Source organism: Borostomias antarcticus (genome assembly GCF_949987555.1).
Source record: "Borostomias antarcticus genome assembly, chromosome: 24".
Classification (NCBI taxonomy): Eukaryota; Metazoa; Chordata; class Actinopteri; order Stomiiformes; family Stomiidae; genus Borostomias; species Borostomias antarcticus.
Window position 1 is genome coordinate 16,976,569 of NC_140257.1, and position 27,588 is coordinate 17,004,156.

General features: G+C 48.5%; 1 protein-coding gene across 1 annotated transcript in view; it reads right to left on the reverse strand.

Moving 5' to 3' along the window:
- Positions 1–27,588, reverse strand: part of astn1 (astrotactin 1) — a gene marked incomplete at both ends in the record, with an annotated part of 224,595 nt that overhangs the window by 58,799 nt on the left and 138,208 nt on the right. Inside the window, 2 exons of the mRNA XM_084458037.1 lie at positions 21,885–22,073; positions 24,617–24,721. Coding sequence (XP_084314163.1) covers positions 21,885–22,073; positions 24,617–24,721 — 294 coding nt within the window. The remainder of the gene's footprint in view (positions 1–21,884; positions 22,074–24,616; positions 24,722–27,588) is intronic.

Sequence of the window (27,588 nt, forward strand, 5' to 3'; positions counted from 1 at the left end):
CTGATGGAAACATGTTCTACTGTAATCTCTACTGTAGGAACACGTCTGCAGCTGTAGGGTTAGAAGAAGAACCAGGCTCTACTGATGGAAACATTTTCTACTGTAATCTCTACTGTAGCAACACGTCTGCAGCTGTAGGATTAGAAGAAGAACCCGGCTCTACTGATGGAAACATGTTCTACTGTAATCTCTACTGTAGCAACACGTCTGCAGCTTTAGGATTAGAAGAAGAACCCGGCTCTACTGATGGAAACATGTTCTACTGTAATCTCTACTGTAGCAACACGTCTGCAGCTGTAGGATTAGAAGAAGAAGCCGGCTCTACTGATGGAAACATGTTCTACTGTAATCTCTACTGTAGGAACACGTCTGCAGCTGTAGGGTTAGAAGAAGAACCAGGCTCTACTGATGGAAACATGTTCTACTGTAATCTCTACTGTAGGAACACGTCTGCAGCTGTAGGGTTAGAAGAAGAAGCCGGTTCTACTGATGGAAACATGTTCTACTGTAATCTCTACTGTAGGAACACGTCTGCAGCTGTAGGGTAAAAAGAAGAACCAGGCTCTACTGATGGAAACATGTTCTACTGTAATCTCTACTGTAGGAACACGTCTGCAGCTGTAGGGTTAGAAGAAGAACCAGGCTCTACTGATGGAAACATGTTCTACTGTAATCTCTACTGTAGGAACACGTCTGCAGCTGTAGGATTAGAAGAAGAAGCCGGCTCTACTGATGGAAACATGTTCTACTGTAATCTCTACTGTAGGAACACGTCTGCAGCTGTAGGATTAGAAGAAGAAGCCGGCTCTACTGATGGAAACATTTTCTACTGTAATCTCTACTGTAGGAACACGTCTGCAGCTGTAGGATTAGAAGAAGAAGCCGGCTCTACTGATGGAAACATGTTCTACTGTAATCTCTACTGTAGGAACACGTCTGCAGCTGTAGGGTTAGAAGAAGAAGCCGGCTCTACTGATGGGATTTTCTACTGTAGGTGTCTCTGTCCTTAATGCTGTTGATGGTATCCAAGGTTACACTGAACTAAGAGGAACCACACTCTCTTTTCAGTCTGTGAGGACAGAATTAAAAATCACACTTCTGAGCCATTTTCTCCTCGGAGGACTTGGAATATCACTCTTAAGATCCGTTTTGAGTTTGGCCTGGGTATTGGATACTGCTGTGGGTGGGTGGAAAGTGTAGCAATTTCAAATTAAATGTAAAATAAATAAATAAAAAGGAAATCAATTAAGTGACTTTCATGAGTATGTCCTCCAGGCTGAGTCTAGATCAGACTTCCTGCTGATGGAGCTCCTTCCACAGAACACTCTATTATTCTCTCCCGCCTTGGAGATACATGTTAAAGAAAAGAGAGTCTCACGCCTTGGAGATACATGTTAAAGAAAAGAGAGTCTCACGCCTTGGAGATACATGTTAAAGAAAAGAGATTCTCACGCCTTGGAGACACATGTTAAAGAAAACAGAGTCTCACGCCGTGGAGATACATGTTAAAGGACAATGCTCGTTTTTGACAACCTGGACCTTATTTACGGCATATTATAAGACGTTTGACTCACCGAGATAACTTTGGTGTAATTCGGAGGCCTGTAGAAGAAATTTTAAATCCAGCGCGAGCCAGTATATCCATGTAATGGCGGCTGACGGGGCACTGAGAATGCAGCTTCTAAAAAATCTATTTTCTGCCGCGAAATGGTTGTTTTCATCAATCTGTCTTTATGAATCGCTAGTTGTACTTACATAGAGCGTAGGCTTGTTGTGGTTTTTCACATGCCTCTGTAATATGATATTTAGAAACGTCTTTAGAAACGAAATAGCTTCCCCACTTGCTCCAGCACGCATGCGCACAGCGTGCTGGAGCAACGCAAAATTGAGGTGACCGCAATCACCAAATGATGAAATGGTCATGGATTTGTTGGTAGGCTATTATATGTAGGCCTATACAGCGAAATCTCACGGCTCTTTTGCAGAACGGTCAAAGAATTAAAACAAAACACTCATTAATTTATACCAAAATCACAAATTAACACACAATCTAAATATTTTATCTACATCTTCAAGATCAACACGAGTAACAAGCAATTCGGAGCGAAATGATTTAAACTATGATATATCAGATATTCTGACGCACACGTTTACAATGGAAATTATGGTTATGATTAGGACACGTTATTGGGAATTATGCAAATATAATTGCATTTAAATCATATATCATCCAACTGTAGATTTGAGGTAACCGCAATCACCAATTTTGCATAGTCTACATTTCCGCACTCAAATGGCCGACTTGCCACTGCTATTCAGTGTTCCTATATTCTGTTCTTAGCTGAGAACAAATCCCAGATGAGAAACCATTGGTGAATGCCAGAATCTTCTTAGAAACGGCGTAAGTACAGTTTAAGAAGAAATGCTTCTTAAGAACCTCTTTACTTCGTTGGTGAATGAGGCCCAATGTCTATAATATTACAAAACTGTAGAATTGAAGGAAGCACAATAACCAATTATTTTGCACAAACATATGCGTACTCAAGTGTGTCGATTCTGTTCTTACCTACAAACAAATCCCAAATGAGAAATCATTGGTGAATGTCAGAACCAGCAGACTGTAATTTAAGGGTTTAAGAAGGAGATCCTTTGTAAACACAACTGGTGAATGAGGCCCAATGTCGTTCTGAGATACACATCGTCAACAGGAAATCAGTTATCTCGTTCCTTTTCTCTCTCTCTCTCTATCTCTCTGTCCATCTCTTTCTCTCTCCCTCACTCTCTCTCTAGCTCTCCCCCCTCTCTCCCTTTCTCTCTCTCTCCCTCTCTCTCTAGCTCTCCCCCCCTCTCTCTCCCTCTCTCTCTCTCCCTCTCTCTCTCTCTCTTTATTGTCTGGGCTGATCTTCATCAAACTGGCTAATGAGTTCCATTGGAGCCCATTTGAAGGGGTGATTAGATTCTCAGTAATAAATGATGTGTGTTCTCAGCAGGATATTATCCTCAGGTGACACCGCTGAGAGAGCTGGCGGTACGGCGCTCTGCCGACGCCATCTTCCTCTCGCGCCAGGGCTGGGGGGCGGGGGGGGGGGCATCCCCCTCTCTGGTGTCAGGGTGGTGGTGGTGGGGGGGGGGGGGGGGGGGGGGTTGATGGGGGACCAAAACATCGCCACCAACATTACCATACACTCAAACACGCCCAGCAGTGGTGATGCTTCCTGTATTTATTACAGTCAGGGTGTTAATGTTTAATGACTGACGAATGCCCTTAAATGTCAGGTCGTGATCATGTCGTCGGAGGCGGAGACGGCCAGTAGGTTTAGAGAGCGGCGAACGGGGCGGAGCAGTGAACCTCACGAGCTCCAACGCGTGGCGCTTAACCTTGGCGATAACGCGGAGGCGTGGCCGAGGCGTGGCGGCGGGCCTGCTGTCCGTGGCGAGGAAGCGGCCAGGCTGTCAGCGGAGCGCGGCGCCGAGGGACCCCGACTGAATTAACACGACACAGCAGACGCCCGGGTCTAACGAGGGGGGCCGGCCCGCCTGGAGACGCGTAACGAGCGCCGCCACCCGCTGATGGACAGCGGCAGAGAGGATAACGACGGCGTGCAGACCGCCATGCCCTGCTGTTCGCCATCCTGTGGGCTTAATGACCCACGCCCATCCATTCTTTGAAGAATTCATCAAGAACGGGAATTGTAAATGTCTTCACAGCTACTGTACAGCGTTGGGCCATTCACCGTTTCATAACCCCAACTCTGAGATTTCGCTCTAGTTGTTATTATTAGAACGTTTGTTCATAAACCCGAGTTCCAAATTTGTGTCTGCAAGCGTCTGGGGCCACCGGTTGACGGGAAGAATGGGGCCATTTTACACGACAAACAGGCGAATCACAAGCGAGTTGAACCAGTTCCATCGTGTTATATTGCAGTTCCCTTGATAGGAGCACTCAACTCCGAGTCTCAGCCAATCAGCTGTGAGTCCTCCAGATGGCCATCAGCGCCTACGCAGAGCGCCAGGATGCATCGTTACCGGGCCCACTTCCTGTTGACGCTTCCTGGTTAGGGGAGTGCAGCAGGCGGGGGGCGGGGGGGGGGGGGGTAGAGGGGTCACAAGGCGGAGTAATGTCAGCGACGTCGCGTCCCACTGCCTTCCCCCCGGCAGCTGCCCCTCATCCTGTCAACGGCCGCTAACAGAGACGCACGCCGTTCCGAAATCCCCCGCCGACTCAACACATCTAACCCTGACTCAGACAAAGAGCTATGAGGTGGCGTTCGGTCGGAAACAAGACACAACGCCCCGGCTCAACCCCCCCAGCGCGCGGCGGAATGTCGGGACAAAGTTTTAATTAGCGGAGATTGACGACTTCTCTGAGGTAATTAAGTGTCGGCTGATGAAACTCCCGGGCGGGCGGCGTGGTGTGGCGTGCGCCTCGGGCCGCCGGCGAGGATTAAACCTGATTACCCACGGTGCCGTGCGAGAGCAGGCCGGGACCAGGAGCCACTCCCTCCCACCTCCTCCTTTACTTGTTAGCCTATTCGTTTTTCATGTCGCTGCCTGTAATGTGACCTCGTAGCGACGCCGCCCTCATCAACTTGAATTTATGATGCAATAACAATGGTCAGGCATGACAATATGCATCCAATTAAAAGGTTTATGCAATTAGTCTGCTTATCCATTCATCTAACGTGACTCAGTTCATTACCACATGGCTTTGTGAGGAAACGAGGACACGTTTAATCAGCGCAGTAATGCCTAATGGGAGTTTTTTATTTATTTTTAAGGCAGCCTAGAAAGGACAAAATAATTAGTCACGTAAGACAATTACTCTAAGACCTATTTATGTATTCAGAACAATCTATATGAGTCAACAGATCGTCAAAGCGGAATAAAGTGGACTGTTTAAAGGTAACAGGTGTCACAGCGTTGCTCGTCAGTGTCACTTGTTCCGGCCTCAGCTACCCGCTGGTCCCTCCCAGGCCCCCAACGCCTGACCCCCTGACATCAACACGGCTTCAGCCGGCTATACCACCGCACCACGGGACTCACGCCACTCAACACCGCCACCCCAGCTGCCCAGAGGTGTGTCCGAGTCATGGCCGAGGTTGAGTATCAACTAGTTTTCCTTAAAGAGCGTTTTGTACGGGTGTTACTGTCGCTCTGTGGGGCCGTGTAGTTAGCTTCGATTTCTCCAGCATTTAGTCAATGGGACCCTTCAAACAGCACCTAGAACAAGCCTAGCACCTAGTCTCACACAGCCAGACCTATCTCCATAGACCTATCTCCACAGACCTATCTCCATAGACCTAGACCACAGAACTATCTCCACAGACCAAGACCAAAGACCTATCTCCACAGACCTATCTCCACAGACCTATCTCCACAGACCTATCTCCATAGACCTATCTCCATAGACCTATCTCCATAGACCCATCTCCACAGACCTAGACCACAGACCTATCTCCACAGACCTATCTCCATAGACCTATCTCCATAGACCTATCTCTACAGACCTAGACCACAGACCTATCTCCATAGACCTATCTCTACAGACCTATCTCCATAGACCTAGACCACAGAACTATCTCCACAGACCAAGACCAAAGACCTATCTCCACAGACCTATCTCCATAGACCTATCTCCACAGACCTATCTCCACAGACCTATCTCCACAGATCTATCTCCATAGACCTATCTCCATAGACCTAGACCACAGACCTATCTCCACAGACCTATCTCCACAGACCTATCTCCACAGACCTATCTCCATAGACCTATCTCCACAGACCTATCTACACAGACCTATCTCCACAGACCTAGACCACAGACCTATCTCCACAGACCTATCTCCACAGACCTAGACCACAGACCTATCTACACAGACCTATCTACACAGACCTAGCTCCACACACAGCTCTGGAGAAAGGTCTGGCTGGACTCATTACCATTCGAGGATGGGGGATTATTTAAACCTATCACAATTATCTCCAGCGGAGAGGTTGCCAGGTTGTTGAATCTGATTGGGCAGCAATAAACAAGTGAGGTTTATCCCCAAAACCTCCATCCGTCGAGTCAGACTAGGTAGCACCTAGAGATGTTCACTAAAACCAGAGTAGTGGGAATTTCATCAACGTTGTAGAATATTGTGTAACCCCGAGGCAGTACACGTTGAAGCCAGTCTATGAGAGGATTAGTTTGGACGTGCCGCTGGAGGAGAGTGTGTGAGAGTGTGTGAGAGTGTGTATACTGTATGCTTGGCTGCTCTGGATCGCTCTTCTGTCTGACATGTTTACCGTTGGTCGTAATGGACTCCAGCTCCACCAGGACACCCCTCTCTGCTGAGAGTCCCGAGGCCCACAGCCTTCATCACATCCACGTTCAGCTTCATCACATCATTGCCCACCTGAGGACTTACTGTTTTCGATGTTCATTAATGGGGAAATGTTGGCTTTTATTTTCAAATAAAACCTGAGGTTCATCTATTAAGATAAATATATCTCTGTGGACTCACTTGCTACAAGGTGCCCCTCGATAACGGCATGTGACCTAGGCTACCCCCCACCCCCCACCCCCACCCCCCGCATGCAAAGATTCAACCAATATTTTTTAGGCAGTCCTCAGCATGAGTCTTACTTATAATGATGTGACTAGTAGACGATGAAGAGGCATTGTTTGTCAGTTCTCCTGTATATTTATATGATCCTCCTGATGAGGATGGAAGCCAGAGACACAGGCCTGGAGATACTGTCCAGCTCTGGTCCAGCTCTGGTTCAGCTGTGGTCCAACTCTGGTCTAGCTCTGGTCCAGCTCTGATCCAGCTCTGGTCCAGCTCTGGTCCAGCTCTGGTCCAGCTCTGATCCAGCTCTGGTCCAGCTCTGGTCCAGCTCTGGTCCAGCTCTGGTCCAACTCTGGTCCAGCTCTGGTTCAGCTCTGATCCAACTCTGATCCAGCTCTGGTCCAGCTCTAGTTCAGCTCTGGTTCAGCTCTGGTCCAGCTCTGGTCCAACTCTGATCCAGCTCTGGTCCAGCTCTGGTCCAGCTCTGGTTCAGCTCTGGTCCAGCTCTGGTTCAGCTCTGGTTCAGCTCTGGTCCAGCTCTGGTCCAGCTCTGGTTCAGCTCTGGTCCAGCTCTGGTTCAGCTCTGGTTCAGCTCTGATCCAACTCTGGGCAGCGGTTCCGCCATCGTTCTTTTGCACCAGCTAATCAATGCGAGGGCAGCAGACCCCAGGGTGCTCTGAGGGAAATATGAAACATAAATATGAAACATAACATCCGCGGGCAAGGTGAACCCGCTCCCCAGCGGAGACACGGAGCGCTACGGACCTCTGAGACCCAGACCCAGCCTCTGAGCCGGCGTGCTACCGTACCTGACCCCCGGCCCAGCTCTCTCCCAGGGCCCGGGGGACACATCTGACCCCCACTGGACGGGTCCGTTCTAACCCTTCATGTCTCTCTCGGCCCTGTCTCCTTGGACGGGTCGTTCTAAGGGTGCGTGTCCACCGAGGAGCTGTATTTTAGAGCTGGCGCTGTTTTCTCGTTGTTTACAATGGGTAATGATCTCTAGGGCGCTATAGAGACGAGAGCTGTGTTCCAAGAGCTTTTTAGCGCTACAGCGCCGTGAGCTCTAGGCTTTTTTTTGCAGTTGAAAAAAGTTGGTACGGAGGGGATCGATAGAGAGGATGAGGGGGGGGGGGGCGGGGGGGGTGGGGACGGAGGGGATCGATAGAGAGGATGGGGCGGCCGAGGCTCCTCAGGGCCTCCTGGGTGTCTGAGGATTTCTCTCAAACGGACCCCGAGGTCGGAGCGCTGGGGGTGAAGGGACCCTGAGGTCGGAGCGCTGGGGGTGCACGGACCCCGAGGTTGGAGGGCTGGGGATGCCGGGACGCCGAGGTCGGAGCGCTGGGGGTGACGTGACCCCGAGGTCGGAGCGCTGGGGGTGCCTGGACCCCGAGGTCGGAGCGCTGGGGGTGACGGGACCCCGAGGTCGGAGCGCTGGGGGTGACGGGACCCCGAGGTCGGAGCGCTGGGGGTGACGGGACCCTGAGGTCGGAGCGCTGGGGGTGTCGGGACCCTGAGGTCGGAGCGCTAGGGGTGCACGGGACCCTGTGAAGCTGAGTGTTTGGAATCGACTCGGCATCGCTGGTCCTTATCGTCACTCTAAAGCCCACCATCCCACGGGGGTGTATGTAGGATGAATCTCTCCTTTTCACTCCTTATAATTCAGCATAATCAGTAACCATCTCACCTCCTACCAGTCTGCATCCAGCAGTCTAGAGCCCTGTATGCAGGTGTCCGTGTCCCAGATTTCCACCTTGTGTTTATTCAGGTAAAACACACACACAAGACGGTACATCACAGAACCAGGTGTGCGTACTGGCCCTGCAGACAGCGAGGTAGGAGACGTGGCGTTGGACCGGTGGAGGAGCTCTAGGCACATCTCTACTTGACAGTGATCCCCTGAAGAAGAGACGGTCAGATCTGCTCCGACACCGTCAGCTGAAAAATCACCTCTGACCCTACAGCTCCCATCAACCACCCATGATATCCTGAGTCTATGACAGCAGGCTGTATTCAGTATTCTCCACGTGTGTGTTCTCACTTCCTGTCCCACTGCCTGCTTCTCCCCCAGGTCCTAGAACCCGCCCCCCTCGTCGGGCTGTCGTGGGTCTGTGTCTCTGTCATTGGTATTCCCATCACCTCTCTCAGCGGTTCAATCTCAGTGATCTCTGGGTGATTTGAATCCGATGCGCATTGGAGGGAACAGGAACACAATTAATTAGACAGGAAATCCCCTGGACCAGATCAGTACAAGGTGAATTAGTTAAACCTTCTAGAATAGTCCATGCAACCTTTATGGACACGTTTACCACAATAAAGGCACACCGTTCTGAACTATTGAGACTTTAGGGTCTAAAGCTAGTTTCCCATTATGTCATAATACATTACATTACATTTCAGTCATTTAGCAGACGCTTTTATCCGAAGCGACTTAACATAATTACATTTAAAGTGGGAAAATCCAATGTACTAATACTTGCCAGAAGTGCATCTTCTTTCTAAAATAATTGACTAAGAGCATAATCTAGTGCTGAAGGCAAAGTGCAAGAATAGACATCTAAAATACAATAGGTGCTTAAGAGGGAGGATCGTGGTAGTACTTCTTGATTAGTTAGGGGGGGGGGGGGGGGGGGGGGGTTGCGTCGAGACTGACGCCAACTGAGAAACACTGATGGATGATTCGGATGAGACCAGGTGCACAACCAGGTGCGCAAATCGACTTCCAATCATATCCTGTTTGAAACATTATTGTGTCCAATGAGGCTGAGTGATGTGAAATGCGCATGCCGTGCACACCTGGCGTGGCTCCACCCCTGACCTTGGCTCCACCCACCCTCTCCGGGAAGACCAATCAGCATGTGAGCACCGACAGCAGAACAGATGTGGCTACAATTATAGAGACGTTCTTTGCAGCAACTTCCACGCTGACACAATCTGTGGAACACTAAGATGGCAGTTCCTGGGGTTTTTGAGCATCATGCCTCAGTCACCCCCCGTCACACAGAGCCCCCCCCCCCCCCCCCCCCCGTCTCTTCAGACCTGCCTGACTGGGCACAGGTGATGGAAGTCCATGTCACGCCAGAATCAATAACTAACTTGTGATGAAACCGATCTGTTTGTGTGTGTGTGTGTGTATGTGTGTGTGTGTGTGAATGTGTTTGTGTGTGTGAGACGGTATGTGTGTGCTTGTGTGTGTGTGTGTGTGTGTCTGTGTGTGTGTGTGTGTGTGTGTGTGTCTGTGTGTGTGTGTGTGTGTGTGTCTGTGTGTGTGTGTGTGTGTGTGTGCGTGTGTGTGTGTGTGCGTGTGCGCGTGTCTATGTGTGTGTGTGTGTGCGTGTGTGTGTGTGTGTGTGTATATGCCTCTCTGAGCCTCGCCCTCATTCATAGTCCAGATCTGGCGCTCCCAGCGTGACGCCGTGGTTCAGATTCAGCAGCGAGCTCAGAGATGAGCACTTCCTGCTTCCTCTCCCAGTCTGGCAGACCGACCACAGACCAGCACTTCCTGCTTCCTCTCCCAGTCTGGCAGACTGACCACTGACCACAGACCAGCGCTTCCTGCTTCCTCTCCCAGTCTGGCAGACCGACCACTGACCACAGACCAGCGCTTCCTGCTTCCTCTCCCAGTCTGGCAGACCGACCACAGACCAGCACTTCCTGCTTCCTCTCCCAGTCTGGCAGACTGACCACTGACCACAGACCAGCGCTTCCTGCTTCCTCTCCCAGTCTGGCAGACCGACCACTGACCACAGACCAGCGCTTCCTGCTTCCTCTCCCAGTCTGGCAGACAGACCACTGACCGCAGATCAGCTCTTAGATGTTTAACCGGCTGATGATGCGCTGATAGACACGGCAGTCGTGAAACAATGATTGATTAACGAATCATGTCTACGCCGTGCACCGATTGATTAATGAATCCCCATGGAAAACGAGAGTGTGTCTAGACTGCAGCTTCTCACAGTTTGAAGGGTTATTCAGAGAAAGGGATAAACTACAGAAAATAATTAAGCAAACAGGATCTTCCTCATGAATGTATAATGTAATAAGGAAGGGATATAATGGACTATTCAAGGCTATCTGAAGCCATCTTCATCCCAGCGGCAAACTGCCTTTCTCTTTTATACAGAACGCCTGCAGTACTCAGCTTGGCCTGCAGGGGGCAATTTTGTAGCATAGCAGCTTAGATCTGGATTCACACATTCCTATGTGTTTTTGCGAGCGTCTCAGTCTGTGAGAAGGGTCAGGTTGCCTTCATCTTAATGAAGATGATGATAAGCTGTCCTCATCGGGGGTCACAGCGGCCTGGTTTGAGCAGGAAACCCCCAGGCTCCAGGCTTCGGCCTCCTGTCTTCACATTACTGAACATTTCATGGGAGGAAAAGGTTCTCTCTTCAGCCCTCTGCTCTTTAAATCATCCACATACCACAGTGCAATTAGACGATGTTCTGAATGAGACGCTCGGCAGGTAGGATAATGGTGCTAGGATAAGGGTGCTAGGATAAGGGTGCTAGGATAAGGGTGCTAGGATTAGGGTGCTAGGATAAGGGTGCTAGGATAAGGGTGCTAGTATAAGGGTGCTAGGATAAGGGTTCTAGGATAAGGGTGCTAGTATAAGGGTGCTAGGATAAGGGTGCTAGGATAAGGGTGCTAGGATTAGGGTGGTAGGATAAGGGTGCTAGGATAAGGGTGCTAGGATAAGGATGCTAGGATTAGGGTGCTAGGATAAGGGTGCTAGGATAAGGGTGGTAGGATAAGGGTGCTAGGATAAGGGTGTTAGGATAAGGGTGGTAGTATAAGGGTGCTAGGATAAGGGTGCTAGGATAAGGGTGTTAGGATAAGGGTGGTTTTATAAGGGTGCTAGGATAAGGGTGTTAGGATAAGGGTGGTAGTATAAGGGTGCTAGGATAAGGGTGCTAGGATTCGGGTGCTAGGATAAGGGTGCTAGGATAAGGGTGCTAGGATAAGGGTGGTAGGATTAGGGTGCTAGGATAAGGGTGCTAGGATAAGGGTGCTAGTATAAGGGTGGTAGGATAAGGGTGCTAGGATAAGGGTGCTAGGATAAGGGTGCTAGGATAATGGTGCTAGTATAAGGGTGGTAGGATAAGGGTGGTAGGATAAGGGTGCTAGGATAAGGGTGCTAGGATAAGGGTGCTAGGATAAGGGTGCTAGGATTAGGGTGCTAGGATAAGGGTGGTAGGATAAGGGTGCTAGGATAAGGGTGCTAGTATAAGGGTGGTAGGATAAGGGTGGTAGGATAAGGGTGCTAGTATAAGAGTGCTAGGATAAGGGTGCTAGGATTAGGGTGCTAGGATTAGGGTGCTAGGGTTAAGGGTGCTAGGATTAGGGTGCTAGGTTAAGGGTGCTAGGATAAGGGTTCTAGGATAAGGGTGCTAGGATAAGGGTGCTAGGATAAGGGTGCTAGGATAAGGGTGCTAGGATAAGGGTTCTAGGATAAGGGTGCTAGGATAAGGGTGCTAGGATAAGGGTTCTAGGATAAGGGTGCTGGTTCCCTGACGTGCTTCGGTACAGACTGGTTCCTTGTCCCGTTTGATGGTTCTCCGTGGTGGATCTGAGGGAACCAAGGGAGCGAGAGCAGACGCGCCCGTGGGAACACGTTGGGTTCGCTCCAGCTACGCTGAAAACCGTGTCACTTCCCTTCTAGACCCTGTCTGACGCCTCACGGCTGTCTGGATCCTTCCCAACACTGTATTTATTTAAATCAACAGACATCCCAACCTCAGACTAGGGATATATACGCTGGTAATAATAGTGATGCACTTAAGTATAAATGATGCATGTGAAATTGTATATACGCCTATCTTTTCCTATGGAATCCATCCAGGATGAGCTGAGCCCACAGCCGATAGATCAGTGTCAACCAATCAGAGCCCTGGATGGTGATGATGGCGTTGCTCAAAGTGCTCGTCAACCAATCAGATCCCTGGATGATGTTGATGACTCGTGGCCTTGATGAAAGGCCTCCTGCTGTGATCTCATCGCTCCTCATTTACTGCGGCACCAGAAACAGTTCAATGGAACCGACTGGTCGCCACACGCCATCGCACACACGCGCACGGCCGGGCGAGAACACACACACACAGAACAAGCACACACACACACACACACACACACACACACACACACACACACACACAAACCCATACACTTTTCATTCGTTTGGCTGTTTTTTTCATCGATGAACCTGATCTGTTGCAAAATGCAATCACGTATTACCTAACTTAGAGCATGACTCCTTTTCATGATATCTTACTTCTAATAAAATGAGCTGACAGCAAGACAAGACGAACACGCTGGCTGTGTGCGAGGGGCTTGACTAGCGTGAGCCCCAGTAGGAAACAGCAGGCATTGATTACTACAGCAGAAAAATCAATTACATTATGCAAAGTGGATTGGAAATGCCATGAAAGTCCATTCTAACACATTAAACCGTGACTTAGCATTCAGGTTTTTTTTTCCCAGTGATACTGTTGTTGTTGTTTACTGCAAAACACCACTGCAGAATTCAACAGTATTTAGTAAATATTGTATGAGGAATACTGTGTTTTGTCATGGTCAAAATGGTCTCCTTGGCACTGTAACAGACCAGCTGCTGATATTTCATCTGCTAACCGGATCTATCCAGAGCTGCAGTGACATGAACTAGAATTCAAAAGCTATTTTCAGTCTCTCTACATTGAAGTTGATAATCCTCACTGGATCTTTTTGAAGAATTGGATGGTCTACTTCTGAGATTGCCGAAGTTCAAAAGATGATTAGTCTTTAATTTCCGCAAGTCAATTTCCGCAAGTCGTCATGGCAAATGACAATAATAAGTGATGTGCCTTAATCAGTAATTAAAACAGACTCGAGCAGAAGAAAGATGGCCAATTATAGCGTTTACACAGCTCAAAAGGCGTTGTGAGAATGATGTCCCAGTTGACTTTGTAGGCATTTCTCAAACAAGACAAGACAAGTTAAAAAGGAGCTGAGATGGAACATTATTTTGGTCCCACGCCCTCATTAAATCACACTAGACTCCAGCTACAATAAGTTCAACTCTTCAAGACATGCTATCTTTAACGAGGACCAACCCATCTGCTGGCTCTCTGCAGACTCAGACACAGTTTGACTCATAATGTAATCCTCACTTAATGAAGTACATGAACATTAAGCCTATCGTAAATGGACTGCACTTTTACTGTATAGCACTTCTATTTCTATCCAAAGCGCTTTACAACGGCCTTTCATTCACACATTCACACACCAATGGCTGCAGCTGCCATGCAAGGTGCTCGCCTGGACCTTGGGAGCAGTTTGGGGTTCAGTGTCTTCCCCAAAAACACTTCAACATGTGGACAGGAGGAGGCGAGATTCGAACCTCCGACCCTCCGATCACAGGACGAGCCGCTCTACCTCCTGAGCTACAGCCGTCCCAACGCTCAAGCACATTCCCCCAGATGTTAGGCAGGCTCACCTGACCCTTTACAGGCGTCCGCTGGTCCCCTGAACATCACTGTGACGTCCTTCCTGGCAGCGCTGGGGATGCTCAGCATCCACACACTCAGCTACACGCAGGGGCTTTCAACATGTCCGCCTCAGCGCGGTCCAAGGCCGTGGCGCTCTGGCCGGGTCCAAGGCCGTGGCGCTCTGGCCCGGTCCAAGGCCGTGGCGCTCTGGCCCGGTCCAAGGCCGTGGCGCTCTGGCCCGGTCCTACCTCAGCCCCACAAGTTCAGAAATCACCCAGCCTGAGCCCGACGTAGGTCCGAAGCCACACAGCTACATTACAGGCCCAGAGCCAGGGGGGGGATCGGGTGGATCGAACGAACCCCCCCTCACGACCAAAGCTCCAGAATTTAAGACCAAAGGTCCAGAATTTAAGAGAAAAGGTTCACCCCCCCCCCCCCCCCCCCCCACCCGTCAACAATTCAACAATTCATAAATAATCTGTCACCGCCCCCAGCCCCCCCCCCGATATGATACGGTCCACTTTTGGGAAAAAAATACAAACCCCCCCCCCTCCACAAAGCTGGCTACAGGCCTGCATTAGACAACAACTAAAAATGCACAATGCAGTAACGGAGAATGATGTTCTCTTGGAGAGTGGATCAGGCAAAACCAGAATGAACTGCTGAAAATTAGCTAATACAAATACTGGTCCATGGAGGTATTAAAATTGAAGTATCAAAATAACTCAAATAAGAACAGTCTCTCTTGCTTAATAGCCAACAATTACACGCCCACAAAATCAAACATTAATATCAAACCCGTTCGCTGTTAGATGAACAACTAAACTGCTTGTGATGAATAGCCTTAACATCCTCACACATCTTCACCAGCCGGGATCACAGGCAAAAACTATTTACAGTTAATTCCACTCCGCTGTTCATCTGGGTGCGCTGTGCAGGAGAAGGATGGCAGCCACATAAGCTACAGTAACATCAGCTCGCTAGCTAACTAGCTAACCACCAGACAGACAGCTCGCTAGCTAACTAGCTAACCACCAGACAGACAGCTCACCTGGGTACAATGGGCACGTTGCACCCTGGAACTCTGCATCACGTGTGTTTGTCACAGAGCCTAGGTCCAGTCCATCCCTAACTAACCAGAGCCCAGGTCCAGTCCAGCCCTAACTAGGCATTAAACAAGCAGAGCCCAGGTCCAGTCCAGCCCTAACTAGGCATTAAACAAGCAGAGCCCAGGTCCAGTCCAGCCCTAACTAACCAGAGCCTGGGTCAAGTCCAGCCCTAACTAGGCATTAAACAACCTGCCCGTTCCTTGATAGACTTCAATCACCCAGTCCACCAAACCAGAGTCAATAGCAGCAGCAGAATAAGCTGTTTGACATTCGCAGAGAAGATGTGTCACATTTTTCATGGGGTCCCCACAACTCAGCTGTGCTGCTCGTCCCATAAATGCATGTTCCTGGCCCACCATTTCAAAGGGATATAAACTGGCTTTCCAATGGTATAACATTTATTACCAAGAAGCATTTGTTACAACAGAGTAAAAATCTACCAAACACACATTTCCAAACTTTATGTTTCCTGTGTATATATGTGCAAAGAAAATAATGTTTAAAGCTATTTATCTGGGAAGTAAGTGTAAGTAAGTTAGACTGCATGAATGAATGGGGTTTTACATTGTAAATACGACACTGCAACCAACACTTCTGATAGACACTGTTCAAGAACCAGACAACTCACATTTAAATTGGGTCTAAAAAATAAATTCATTCGAGGAGGAACATTTCTCATCTTTTATCCAGAAACGGCGCAGAACCGGTTCCAGCTGGAGAACAGTGATAGAGTCAACGCCAGGAAGGAGAAGAACAGACTATAAATTGTTCAACCAGCAGCCTTGTGAAGGACAAACCCCCTATTTGCTCATCTATGTTAACTCAGCGTCCGGAGGGTATTGAGAGGTGCTGCCCTTCGACTGAAGGACGAGCCGCACTCGAACGTTTCTCTACATTACCCCCCGGACAGGGCTGACATCCTGCAGCCATGTCCTGTCCGCTCGAGCCCATCCTCTGCTCTGGACGGACTAACGAGCGCAGGAGGGAGGGGATGACCACGCCAGACAAACATGGCTGACCGTGGACTCTTCAGATGAAAGAGTCGGTCTTCATCTGAGGGTGGAGGGTTGATCAGACATCATGGAAACCAGGATTATCACATGAGGGATGAGGACTGGAGGTCTGCACTCTCATGGGTTCTGAATATGTAAGGGATAATGTATGTATTATGGTTTTGAATATGTAAGGGATAATGTATGTATTATGGTATTGAATATGTAAGGGATAATGTATGTATTATGGTATTGAATATGTAAGGGATAATGTATGTATTATGGTATTGAATATGTAAGGGATAATGTTTGTATTATGGTCTTGAATATGTAAGGGATAATGTATGTATTATGGTCTTGAATATGTAAGGGATAATGTATGTATTATGGTATTGAATATGAAAGGGATAATTTATGTATTATGGTATTGAATATTTAAGGGATAATGTATGTATTATGGTATTGAATATGTAAGGGATAATGTATGTATTATGGTATTGAATATGTAAGGGATAATGTATGTATTATGATATTGAATATGTAAGGGATAATGTATGTATTATGGTATTGAATATGTAAGGGATAATGCATGTATTATGGTATTGAATATGAAAGGGATAATGTATGTATTATGGTATTGAATATGTAAGGGATAATGTATGTATTATGGTATTGAATATGTAAGGGATAATGTATGTATTATGGTATTGAATATGTAAGGGATAATGTATGTATTATGGTATTGAATATGTAAGGGATAATGTATGTATTATGGTATTGAATATGTAAGGGATAATGTATGTATTATGGTATTGAATATGTAAGGGATAGTGTATGTATTATGGTATTGAATATGTAAGGGATAATGTATGTATATAGTGCAGTGGGTTGGAACTAGCCACACTGAGTCTTTTTTCACAGCCTAGCATAACGTATTCTTTTCACACATTTTGTTTTCACAAACACTTGGTATCAGAAAAGGCCAGGAGTTGCTAGCAGGCAGCGCGCCCTGCAGCAGGCTCGCCCCGGCCCCTGGAGGGTTATGTGTGTTTGATGAGGGAGATTGGCCTCGCCTTCTGCTACGGCCAGCCCAGAAGATGACCTCAAGTTTGGGGACATCTGCTCCGTGTTCCTGGATAATTGTCTGGCAACTGAGTATGCAAGCACACGGTCACCACCCTGCTGCTCCAGCACACCCCCTACCCAACACCTCTGACTACCCAACACCTCTGACTACCCAACACCTCTGACTACCCAACACCTCTACCCACCCAACACCTCTACCTACCCAACACCTCTACCCACCCAACACCTCTACGCACCCAACACCTCTGACTACCCAACACCTCTGACAACCCAACACCTCTACCCACCCAACACCTCTGACTACCCAACACCTCTACCCACCCAACACCTCTACCCACCCAACACCTCTACGCACCCAACACCTCTGACTACCCAACACCTCTGACTACCCAACACCTCTACCCACCCAACACCTCTACCTACCCAACACCTCTACCCACCCAACACCTCTACCTACCCAACACCTCTACCCACCCAACACCTCTACCTACCCAACACCTCTGACTACCCAACACCTCTACCCACCCAACACCTCTACCTACCCAACACCTCTACCCACCCAACACTTCTACCCACCAAACACCTCTACCTACCCAACACCTCTACCTACCCAACACCTCTACCCACCCAACACCTCTGACTACCCAACACCTCTGACTACCCAACACCTCTACCCACCCAACACCTCTGACTACCCAACACCTCTACCCACCCAACACCTCTACCCAACACCTCTACCCACCCAACACCTCTACCTACCCAACACCTCTACCCACCCAACACCTCTACCTACCCAACACCTCTACCCACCCAACACCTCTGACTACCCAACACCTCTACCTACCCAACACCTGTACCCACCCAACACCTCTACCTACCCAACACCTCTACCCACCCAACACCTCTACCTACCCAACACCTCTATCCACCCAACACCTCTACCCACCCAACACCTCTATCTACCCAACACCTCTATCTACCCAACACCTCTATCTACCCAACACCTCTACCTACCCAACACCTCTACCCACCCAACACCTCTACCTACCCAACACCTCTACCCACCCAACACCTCTGACTACCCAACACCTCTACCTACCCAACACCTCTACCCACCCAACACCTCTACCCACCCAACACCTGTACCCACCCAACACCTCTATCTATCCAACACCTCTGACTACCCAACACCTCTACCTACCCAACACCTCTACCTACCCAACACCTGTACCCACCCAACACCTCTATCTATCCAACACCTCTGACTACCCAACACCTCTACCTACCCAACACCTCTACCCACCCAACACATCTACCTACCCAACACCTCTACCTACCCAACACCTCTGAATACCCAACACCTCCACCCACCCAACACCTCTACCTACCCAACACCTCTATCTACCCAACACCTCTACCCACCCAACACCTCTACCCACCCAACACCTCTACCTACCCAACACATCTACCCACCCAACACCTCTACCCTCCTGCTGTGCTGTGGGGAGCTCCTTCCTTTCTTATGGTCTGACCCCCCCCTCATCCCTTCCCTCCCTCTCTTCACCTCTCTCTCTACCCCCCTCCCCCCTCTCCCCTCCTCCCTTCCCTCCCTCTCTTCACCTCTCTCTCCCCCCCCCCCCCCCCCGCCCTGAGGCTGCCGGGCCCATCAGGACCCTGTCCATGCTGAGCCGTTAACCCCTGACCTGCCTGTCAGGGAGAGCTATGGCAGGTGGAGACCTGGGGAGAGGAGGGGAGGAGGGGTTTGGAGGGGAGGGGGAGAGGAGGGGAGGAGGGGTGTGGAGGGGAGGGGGAGAGGAGGGGAGGAGGGGTGTGGAGGGGAGGGGGAGAGGAGGGGAGGAGCGGTGTGGAGGGGAGGGAGAGAGGAGGAGAGGAGGGGAGGGAGTCATGTCCTGGATAAGTGGTAAATGTTCGCTCACCTAGCGGCCGGTGCGGGGGTTCAGTCACCCGCTAATCAGTCAGACTGCTTTCCTTTCCCTCTTCCTCCTCCTCCTCCTCCTCTTCCTCCTCCTCTTCCTCCTCCTCCTCCTCATCCTCCTGGCCCTGAGCGAGCGTAACAGCGCAGCGTAGCGCTCGAGCCGCTCCAGATGAATAGCGCATTGTGTTGCCTCTGGGTATGAAATGCGCTATACAAATAAAGCTTTGATTGATTGATTGATTGAATACATACGCTCTGTCTTCGCCTGCTTGTCTGTGTTAATAAAGCTATCCGCTTGACGTTACATGACTACCGGACACCTACTCCGTGGGCGCCAGCCGGGCTTCGAGGGAGACGGAATGCAATCTAATTCAAAGTGTCAGAGGTCACAAGCGGTATCTCTCTCCGGCAGACAGACCTTCCCTTTTGGAGGAATAATTCAAACATAGCTGATTTTCACTTTACTTTGTTGTTGTTGTTGTTGTTGTAGCTGTTGTTGTTGTTGTTGCGCTGGTACAGGACATGCTCCCTCACGCTAGATGCCACTCTGGTTTATCGTGAACGACAGCAGAATGTCTCCTGCGATAATCTGTAAATATTCTCTCTCACACAACGGCTTGTCTCTTCTCAAACTCTAACCCAGCTGAGCTGTCGTCATCCATCACCGAGGCAGGATATCACTCCTTCCCTCCCTCTCTCCCTCCCTCCCTCCCTCCCTCCCTCCCTCCCTCACTCCCTGCCTGCCTTCTACCCTTAACTGGTTGAAGAATGCAGAGCGGTGAAAACTAATGATGTATGGTAGCTCGTCATCCCTTTGTAAACCAGACTGATGCGTTAATGATGGCTCACCTGTGTTTGGGATTTCCACACCTGGTTGGGTCATTAAAAACAACTCTTACACTGGATTCACTGATTTATGAAGTCATTCCAAATAATTAGGATACAAATGCATCGCTACACACTCCATGGGCCAGGACTCTGGAAGACTCTGCACCAACTACCTGACGTGGCAATATGACAAGATTCCTTACAAGTGTGCGATTACGATGAGGGAGCCCTTTTTCACCACATCGCCCTAGCCAACACCGCTACCTACCTAACACCTGTACCCACCCAACACCCCTATCTACCCAACACCCCTATCTACCCAACACCCCTATCTACCCAACACCTCTATCTACCTAACACCTCTACCCACCCAACACCCCTATCTACCCAACACCCCTATCTACCCAACACCTGTACCCAACAAACACCTGTACCCACCCAACACCCCTATCTACCCAACACCTCTATCTACCCAACACCCCTATCTACCCAACACCCCTATCTACCCAACACCTGTACCCAACAAACACCTGTACCCACCCAACACCTCTATCTACCCAACACCCCTATCTACCCAACACCTGTACCCACCCAACACCTCTATCTACCCAACACCTCTATCTACCCAACACCTGTACCCACCCAATACCTCTATCTACCCAACACCCCTATCTACCCAACACCCCTATCTACCCAACACCTGTACCCACCCAACACCTCTATCTACCCAACACCTCTACCTACCCAACACCCCTATCTACCCAACACCTCTACCTACCCAACACATCTACCCACCCAACACCTCTGACTACCCAACAACTCTATCTACCCAACACCTCTACCCACCTCCATCTACCCAAAACCTAAGTATAAATAAGTCTTAGGATGTCCGCTGAATACCCACTAGAACCCGTCAAACAGATGAGCTGGCCCGGCACAGAGCCCAGTGCTATCTGGAGCGGAGGACCATATGGATCATCACTATCTCCAGAGGGCTCATTCCACCACCCACACAACCGCGCGCAGGAGATTCAGAGAAATCAATCAAACAACAACATTTCACAACTTTCCATTTATGAAAGAAAAAGTTCCAGGAAATAGATGGACACCACCTGAACCGAAACATTACTGTATTCGGGTCACAGGTATGCATGTCTGAGATGGAAATGGAAACGCGACAGCTGGTTTCTAAAAGTATAACGGTGTCTCTCCACTGCTGTCAGAGAGAAAAGGAAGACTAATGGAGTTCTCATGTGAGCGGGAAACTCAGTCTTTTAATGCCGTCTGTCAGCAAAGGTACGGCTCAGTGAAATGTGAGGCTGCATCCTTGAAACGCAGCGACACGTGGTCTATCCGCACAGGAAACCACGGCAAAGAGACCCGCCGAAGCCGAACGCTGACGAGGGAGAGGCCATTACTTATCAGACGCTGACCGGGTGTGAAAACAACCACGGCTAAACCAGATGGATGGTAGACAGGCGCTGGCATTTCACGAAAAAAGGAACTCTCATCTCGCAATCAGTCGTGCTGCGTGATTGGACTGAAATGCGTTTGTTTGCGGGCCAGATGCCGAGAGGTACTGAAGTAGAGGTTAAAGGAGATGTCTCAGATGGTGTTATGTTCAGTATATCAGAGCCCTGTGAGCTATCAGCCTCTCATTCAACCTCACATTAAAGAGCTAGAGAGGATGCCAGATGTGGATCTAGCAGGGGAAGACTAGCACATGGGGATATACTTTCCAAGTTATGAGTGTAAACTTCACATAAATTATATTTATAGGGCTATAGTAATTAGAATCTTTCAAAAAACACATTTAGACACCCATTAAGTTCTAGCCACATCGGATTTTTAGTTCATATCCCAAAGCCCCAAAAACTTCACTGGACCAATTGAAATGTTTATGACCAATCCTGGCTCACCTTTGCTGATGTCCTGGTATTCGAGCCACAGCTGTCTCTGGACCTGCTTGTTGGGGTACCAGATGGTGCAGCTCTCCTCGAAGCCGTACACCGCCTCCTGGACAAAGTGGTTCCCGAACTCCCTGAGGATGGACATGAAGTCGGAGCGCAGGGTGGCGCCGTCCAGAGAGTGGATAGCAGAGCTGAAGGCTGTGGGGGAGAAAGGGTTATGATAGGTCAGCTGGGGGAGAGAGGGGGCGGGGCTGGTTATGATAGGTCAGCTGGGAGAGAGAGGGGGCGGGGCTGGTTATGATAGGTCAGCTGGGGGAGGGGGGGGCGGGGCTGGTTATGATAGGTCAGCTGGGGGAGAGAGGGGGCGGGGCTGGTTATGATAGGTCAGCTGGGAGAGAGAGGGGGCGGGGCTGGTTATGATAGGTCAGCTGGGGGAGGGGCGGGGGCGGGGCTGGTTATGAAAGGTCAGCTGGGAGAGAGAGGGGGCGGGGCTGGTTATGATAGGTCAGCTGGGAGAGAGAGGGGGCGGGGCTGGTTATGATAGGTCAGCTGGGGGAGGGGGGGGGGCAGGGCAGGTTATGATAGGTCAGCTGGGGGAGTGGGGGGGGGGCAGGGCTGGTTATGATAGGTCAGCTGGGGGAGGGGGGGGCAGGGCAGGTTATGATGAGGGGGGGGGGCAGGGCAGGTGAGAACTCCCTCAGTTAGCTCATGTCCTATATGACAGGTGAGGACTCGTTCAGTTGTGAGCTCATGTCCTGATACGGTGATAACAGACATATTATAGTCGTATAATGGTGGTTACAGTAGTGCTCTACCGTTATCTACTGCCATTACTGCAATAACAGATTGTACACAACGCGCTCTCTTCGTTCTTCAGACTGAAACGAGTCGTAACACTCGAGATGTAATGGCCTCTTCTGCTCGGAGAACCGATGAGATTACATCCCTGTTCTACAGTAGGAACCGGTGGCAAGGCTCCGAGGAACCTCTTTACATTAAACCAAGGGCCTCCTCCATCAAAGGAAAACAATAAACATCCCGTCAGAGTACTTGGACCGTCTCACTATCATAGCAGAACGCCTGTATTAACCAGCCTGGTGCTCCTCTCCCAGGACCACGTTATGATGAGGGAACAGGCATGAGGGGAGGACAGAGCGCTCGGGAGGAAAGATGGCGCCCGGATATCAGGGGTAAACATCACTAACCCTCCCCCCCCCCCCACACACACACACACACTGCTCCTGATGAAATATGAAGACCTATCATAGAGGAGGGGAAAAAAGAAGGGAGAGGAAGAAGCCCACTGAGCAAAGACACGTCAAAAAGACGTCTTTTTTGTCTTTTTCGGACGTCCAAAGACATCCAATTAGGAGCCAGAATGAATGTTTTTTTTTAACGTTCAGATATTGGACCCGTTCTGCACGTCCACAGACGTCTTAGAGGGGTCCAAGCCAGACGTTTGAATATTGAGGGGTCCAGCAGACGTACAAATGGGGTTCTGGACCGACGGACGTTATTAAGACATGATCTGAACGTCTCCCTGACGTTGCGTGTTTGCTGGGAGGAACTGGTTCTAGTAATAAGACTGAGGAGATGGAGTCCAGAAGGGCGTGGTCACGCGCTGGGTTGGTTCTGGCCGCTGACGAATCAGTGGTGTCAGATCTGTGTCCACACTTGACTCCACACACACACGCTGAGACAGCGCAAACACATTTATGGATACACACATGATTTTTTTTTTTTTATGAAAACGTTAGCAAATAGCATAGCAACAAAATAAATGTGAGCGGTCCTAATGATCAAAGGCCCTCATACTCTCCCCGTCAACACTAAAACGCCTCTGACAAGACCCCCCTCCTGTGGTCGGGTGGAGTGAAGCCACAAGCCACAGCTCTCACAAATTATATATTTTTGCAATTCAGAGAACATTGCCTGTATATATAATTGTGATGAATCATAATTGGTGTTCAGGCTTCTGCAATTTAAATAGCAGCATAAGTCTGGGAAATATCGGGCTGGGAAAAACAAGCGTGAGTTCCCTCCCTAGCCTCCCCCCAAAATAAATACATGAAATCATCTTCTTGTGCCTGTCAGAAAGCGCGGGTCTCGTTGGGACGCGGCGCCCTGGGTGGTGACAGCCTATCACAGCGCAGAGAGCCTGGATCAGCTCAGCGCGCCGGGGCAGATGGGAGATGCTTACTCTAGACTGCAGGCTTGGTTCACATGACTGAGCTCCTACTCCAGGCTTGGTTCACATGACTAAGTTTCAACTCCAGACTTCATGACTAAACTTCTTTCCTCACTTCCTGATCGTGTGGCCCATTTTGACTCGACTCCACGCTAAAGAGTGTGTGAAGGACTTTAAATAGATGAATGCCGCATTCCCAAAAGACACAATCCTAATACTTTTACTGCAGTACACTTTCTATTACAGTGTCTAGTGCCCTCGCTGAACTATATGAATTGATGAAGAATTCAACCGTTAAATAGAATAGAAAAAATGAAAAATAAAATATTATAAATAGATACTACTGTATAGGCAGTCGTATCAATGCCTTATCCAAATATATGTCACTCAGTTTATAACCCGATGTTTCTTCCTCACCTAAGCCGAGGGTGAGGGTTGTGTGGGTGAGATGCAGGGTTACCTTGAGAGAGAACCCACTGGTTGAGCTTGACGTGGTAGAGAACAGAGACCTAAGCCGAGGGTGAGGGTTGTGTTGGGTGAGGTGCAGGGTTACCTTGAGAGAGAACCCACTGGTTGAGCTTGACGTGGTAGAGGACGGAGCGCAGCCTCCACCTCTGGACCAGGGGGTAACCCGACACCTCGCTGTAGTTCACCATCCCTGCAAGAGACCAGACACACCAGCTGATCAATACGGCTTCAAATCAATCAGTCTTCACTGGTTTAGCGCTCTTTATTGATTGTATATCGTAGTGTCGTTACTCTGACTGCATCGTTGAAAATAGGGGTTGAACATGTGGGATTTCCGAGTTTCCGGGTTTGAATCTAAATAATGAATGAAGTCCGATCAGTTGGTAAAATGATAGCCCTTTCAATAACCAATTTTATGTCGGCTACTGTCTCTGCTGTAGCTAATCCAAAAGAGCAGTTCAATTCAGACCGGTCAAACTGAGAAACGCAGCCTACATTAGGCTATAGTCTAAACAACGGCTACCAGATAGTCAGAGAAGCCTAGTAACCTCACTGTAGCAGTGCTTTACTGCCCCTTGTGGTTGCGGGTTGTAGTATGTTTTTACCCCTGCTGCCGCTGCACAGACGCACCAACTTTTAGTTCTTAGGACTGAAATAAAGAAAAGACTCCTGCACACTGTCCTCTTCACTGGCAGAGAAAACATTTAATCAACAACGTTTCCGTCCTACACCATCATCAGGTTGAAAAGTTCAGCTTCAAGGATAGTGTGTGGGAGTCTTTTCTTTATTTGTATGGTTTCTTACAGTTCTGAGGACTGAACCTGGCTACTGACCCCCACCGGTGAGAGACAGGGGCAGCAGAGACTGAGGGCACATTTCCAAAGAGAAATGAAAACACAAAGAAAGAATTTTGACTCCAGCCCGAACCGCTTTCAAGATAATTGCGAAAAGGTAAACTTGATTATTACAGTGCCACCTGGAGGTCAAAGAGTGTCATTACTATGTGCCTGCGTAGTGGATGGAGTTTGCAACACACCTGTCATGTCTAGTTATTTACACTGAAATACTCCTGCTATGTGAGAAGTGTCAGAACTTATCCTGGAAAATGCAAATATTCAGCCCACGTGCAGGATGGTAAAAGAGAGATTTGAACTCTTAACCTTTGCATTAAAATACATCCCCTTCATAACTACTGAGAAAATCAGATCCTCAAGCATGAACATTACCTACGGGCATGTCTGGAGGTTTTTGACAGGATGAATTATGAAGTGAACGTTCTGTTAACTTGAATGTAATATATACTTATTAAGGGCCGGGGAGCCGAAGCCTGACCCCTCTTGAACTTCCCAATATTAGGAATCTTCTTCTTCTTTTTCCTTGGAAGTCTGACTTCCCACGCATGAAAAAATCCCTGCAGAATAAAAGTGCTAATGCAGACTCCATTGTGCTGTGTGACATACTTTTTAAAATATTTTTAATTTTATCTCTTACTGTTTTTTCTTGTTTGCATCTCATCCGACCAGTCTTTTGACTGCTTACATCTCAATCAGTCCCACCTGTGTTCAATCCAATCAAATCAGTCAATCAGTGAATCCATGTTCAGTCCAGAGCAAGGTTATTATAGTTAACGAAAACTAACTTAAAAAACTAAAACTAGGTGTGAAAAAACATTTCAGTTAACTGAAATAAAAATAAAAACTAGACTTTACAAAAAAACGATAACTAACTAAAACTGTATTGTGTGTTTACAAAACTAACTAAAATAAACTAAAATTATTGAGAAAATGTCCTTATTTTTAGTCTTTTTCATTTCATACATAAGCCTAGTCTTTTGGGTGGATATGAAATCCATCCTCCATTTTATTTTATCTGTGTCCCTGCGCAGGAGTAACCTGACGTGCGCCTGATGGTTTGTTTCACACGGAGTGAAACAACATGAGCTTGTGAGATCAGGATGGTCTCATGAGGCTAGTGCAGAAGAATAAAAAAATAAAACTAATACTGAAACTAATAAAAACTAAAAGTAAGCATTTTCAAAAAATAAAAACTAAACTAAACTAGCAAACCTGCTTTAAAACTAATCAAAACTAAACTGAAATTGAAAACAAAAAGTTAAAACTATATAAAAATAAAAAACTAATGAAAAAAGCAAAACTATTATAACCTTGGTCCAGAGTCCCATAACTCATTCCCATCACAGTATGTAGACCTACTAATTTGTTCATGCAGGATTCCTATGGTGTGAATATCTAGCTGTGACATTTATACTTTTTTTAAGGTCAAACTGCCAGCTTCTCACTTGGCTCTAACAAGAACATGTCCTTCCCTGGGTGTCTGGTTGTGAGCTCTAACAAGAACATGTCCTTCCCTTGGTGTGTGGTTGTGAGCTCTAACAAGAACATGTCCTTCCCTTGGTGTGTGGTTGTGAGTTCAAACAAGAACATGTCCTTCCCTTGGTGTCTGGTTGTGAGCTCAAACAAGAACATGTCCTTCCCTTGGTGTCTGGTTGTGAGCTCAAACAAGAACATGTCCTTCCCTTGGTGTCTGGTTGTGAGTTCAAACAAGAACATGTCCTTCCCTTGGTGTGTGGTTGTGAGTTCAAACAAGAACATGTCCTTCCCTTGGTGTCTGGTTGTGAGTTCAAGAACATGTCCTTCCCTTGGTGTGTGGTTGTGAGCTCTAACAAGAACATGTCCTTCCCTTGGTGTGTGGTTGTGAGTTCAAACAAGAACATGTCCTTCCCTTGGTGTGTGGTTGTGAGCTCTAACAAGAACATGTCCTTCCCTTGGTGTCTGGTTGTGAGCTCTAACAAGAACATGTCCTTCCCTTGGTGTCTGGTTGTGAGTTCAAACAAGAACATGTCCTTCCCTTGGTGTCTGGTTGTGAGCTCCAACAAGAACATGTCCTTCCCTTGGTGTCTGGTTGTGAGCTCAAACAAGAACATGTCCTTCCCTTGGTGTCTGATTGTGAGCTCAAACAAGAACATGTCCTTCCCTTGGTGTCTGGTTGTGAGTTCAAACAAGAACATGTCCTTCCCTTGGTGTCTGGTTGTGAGCT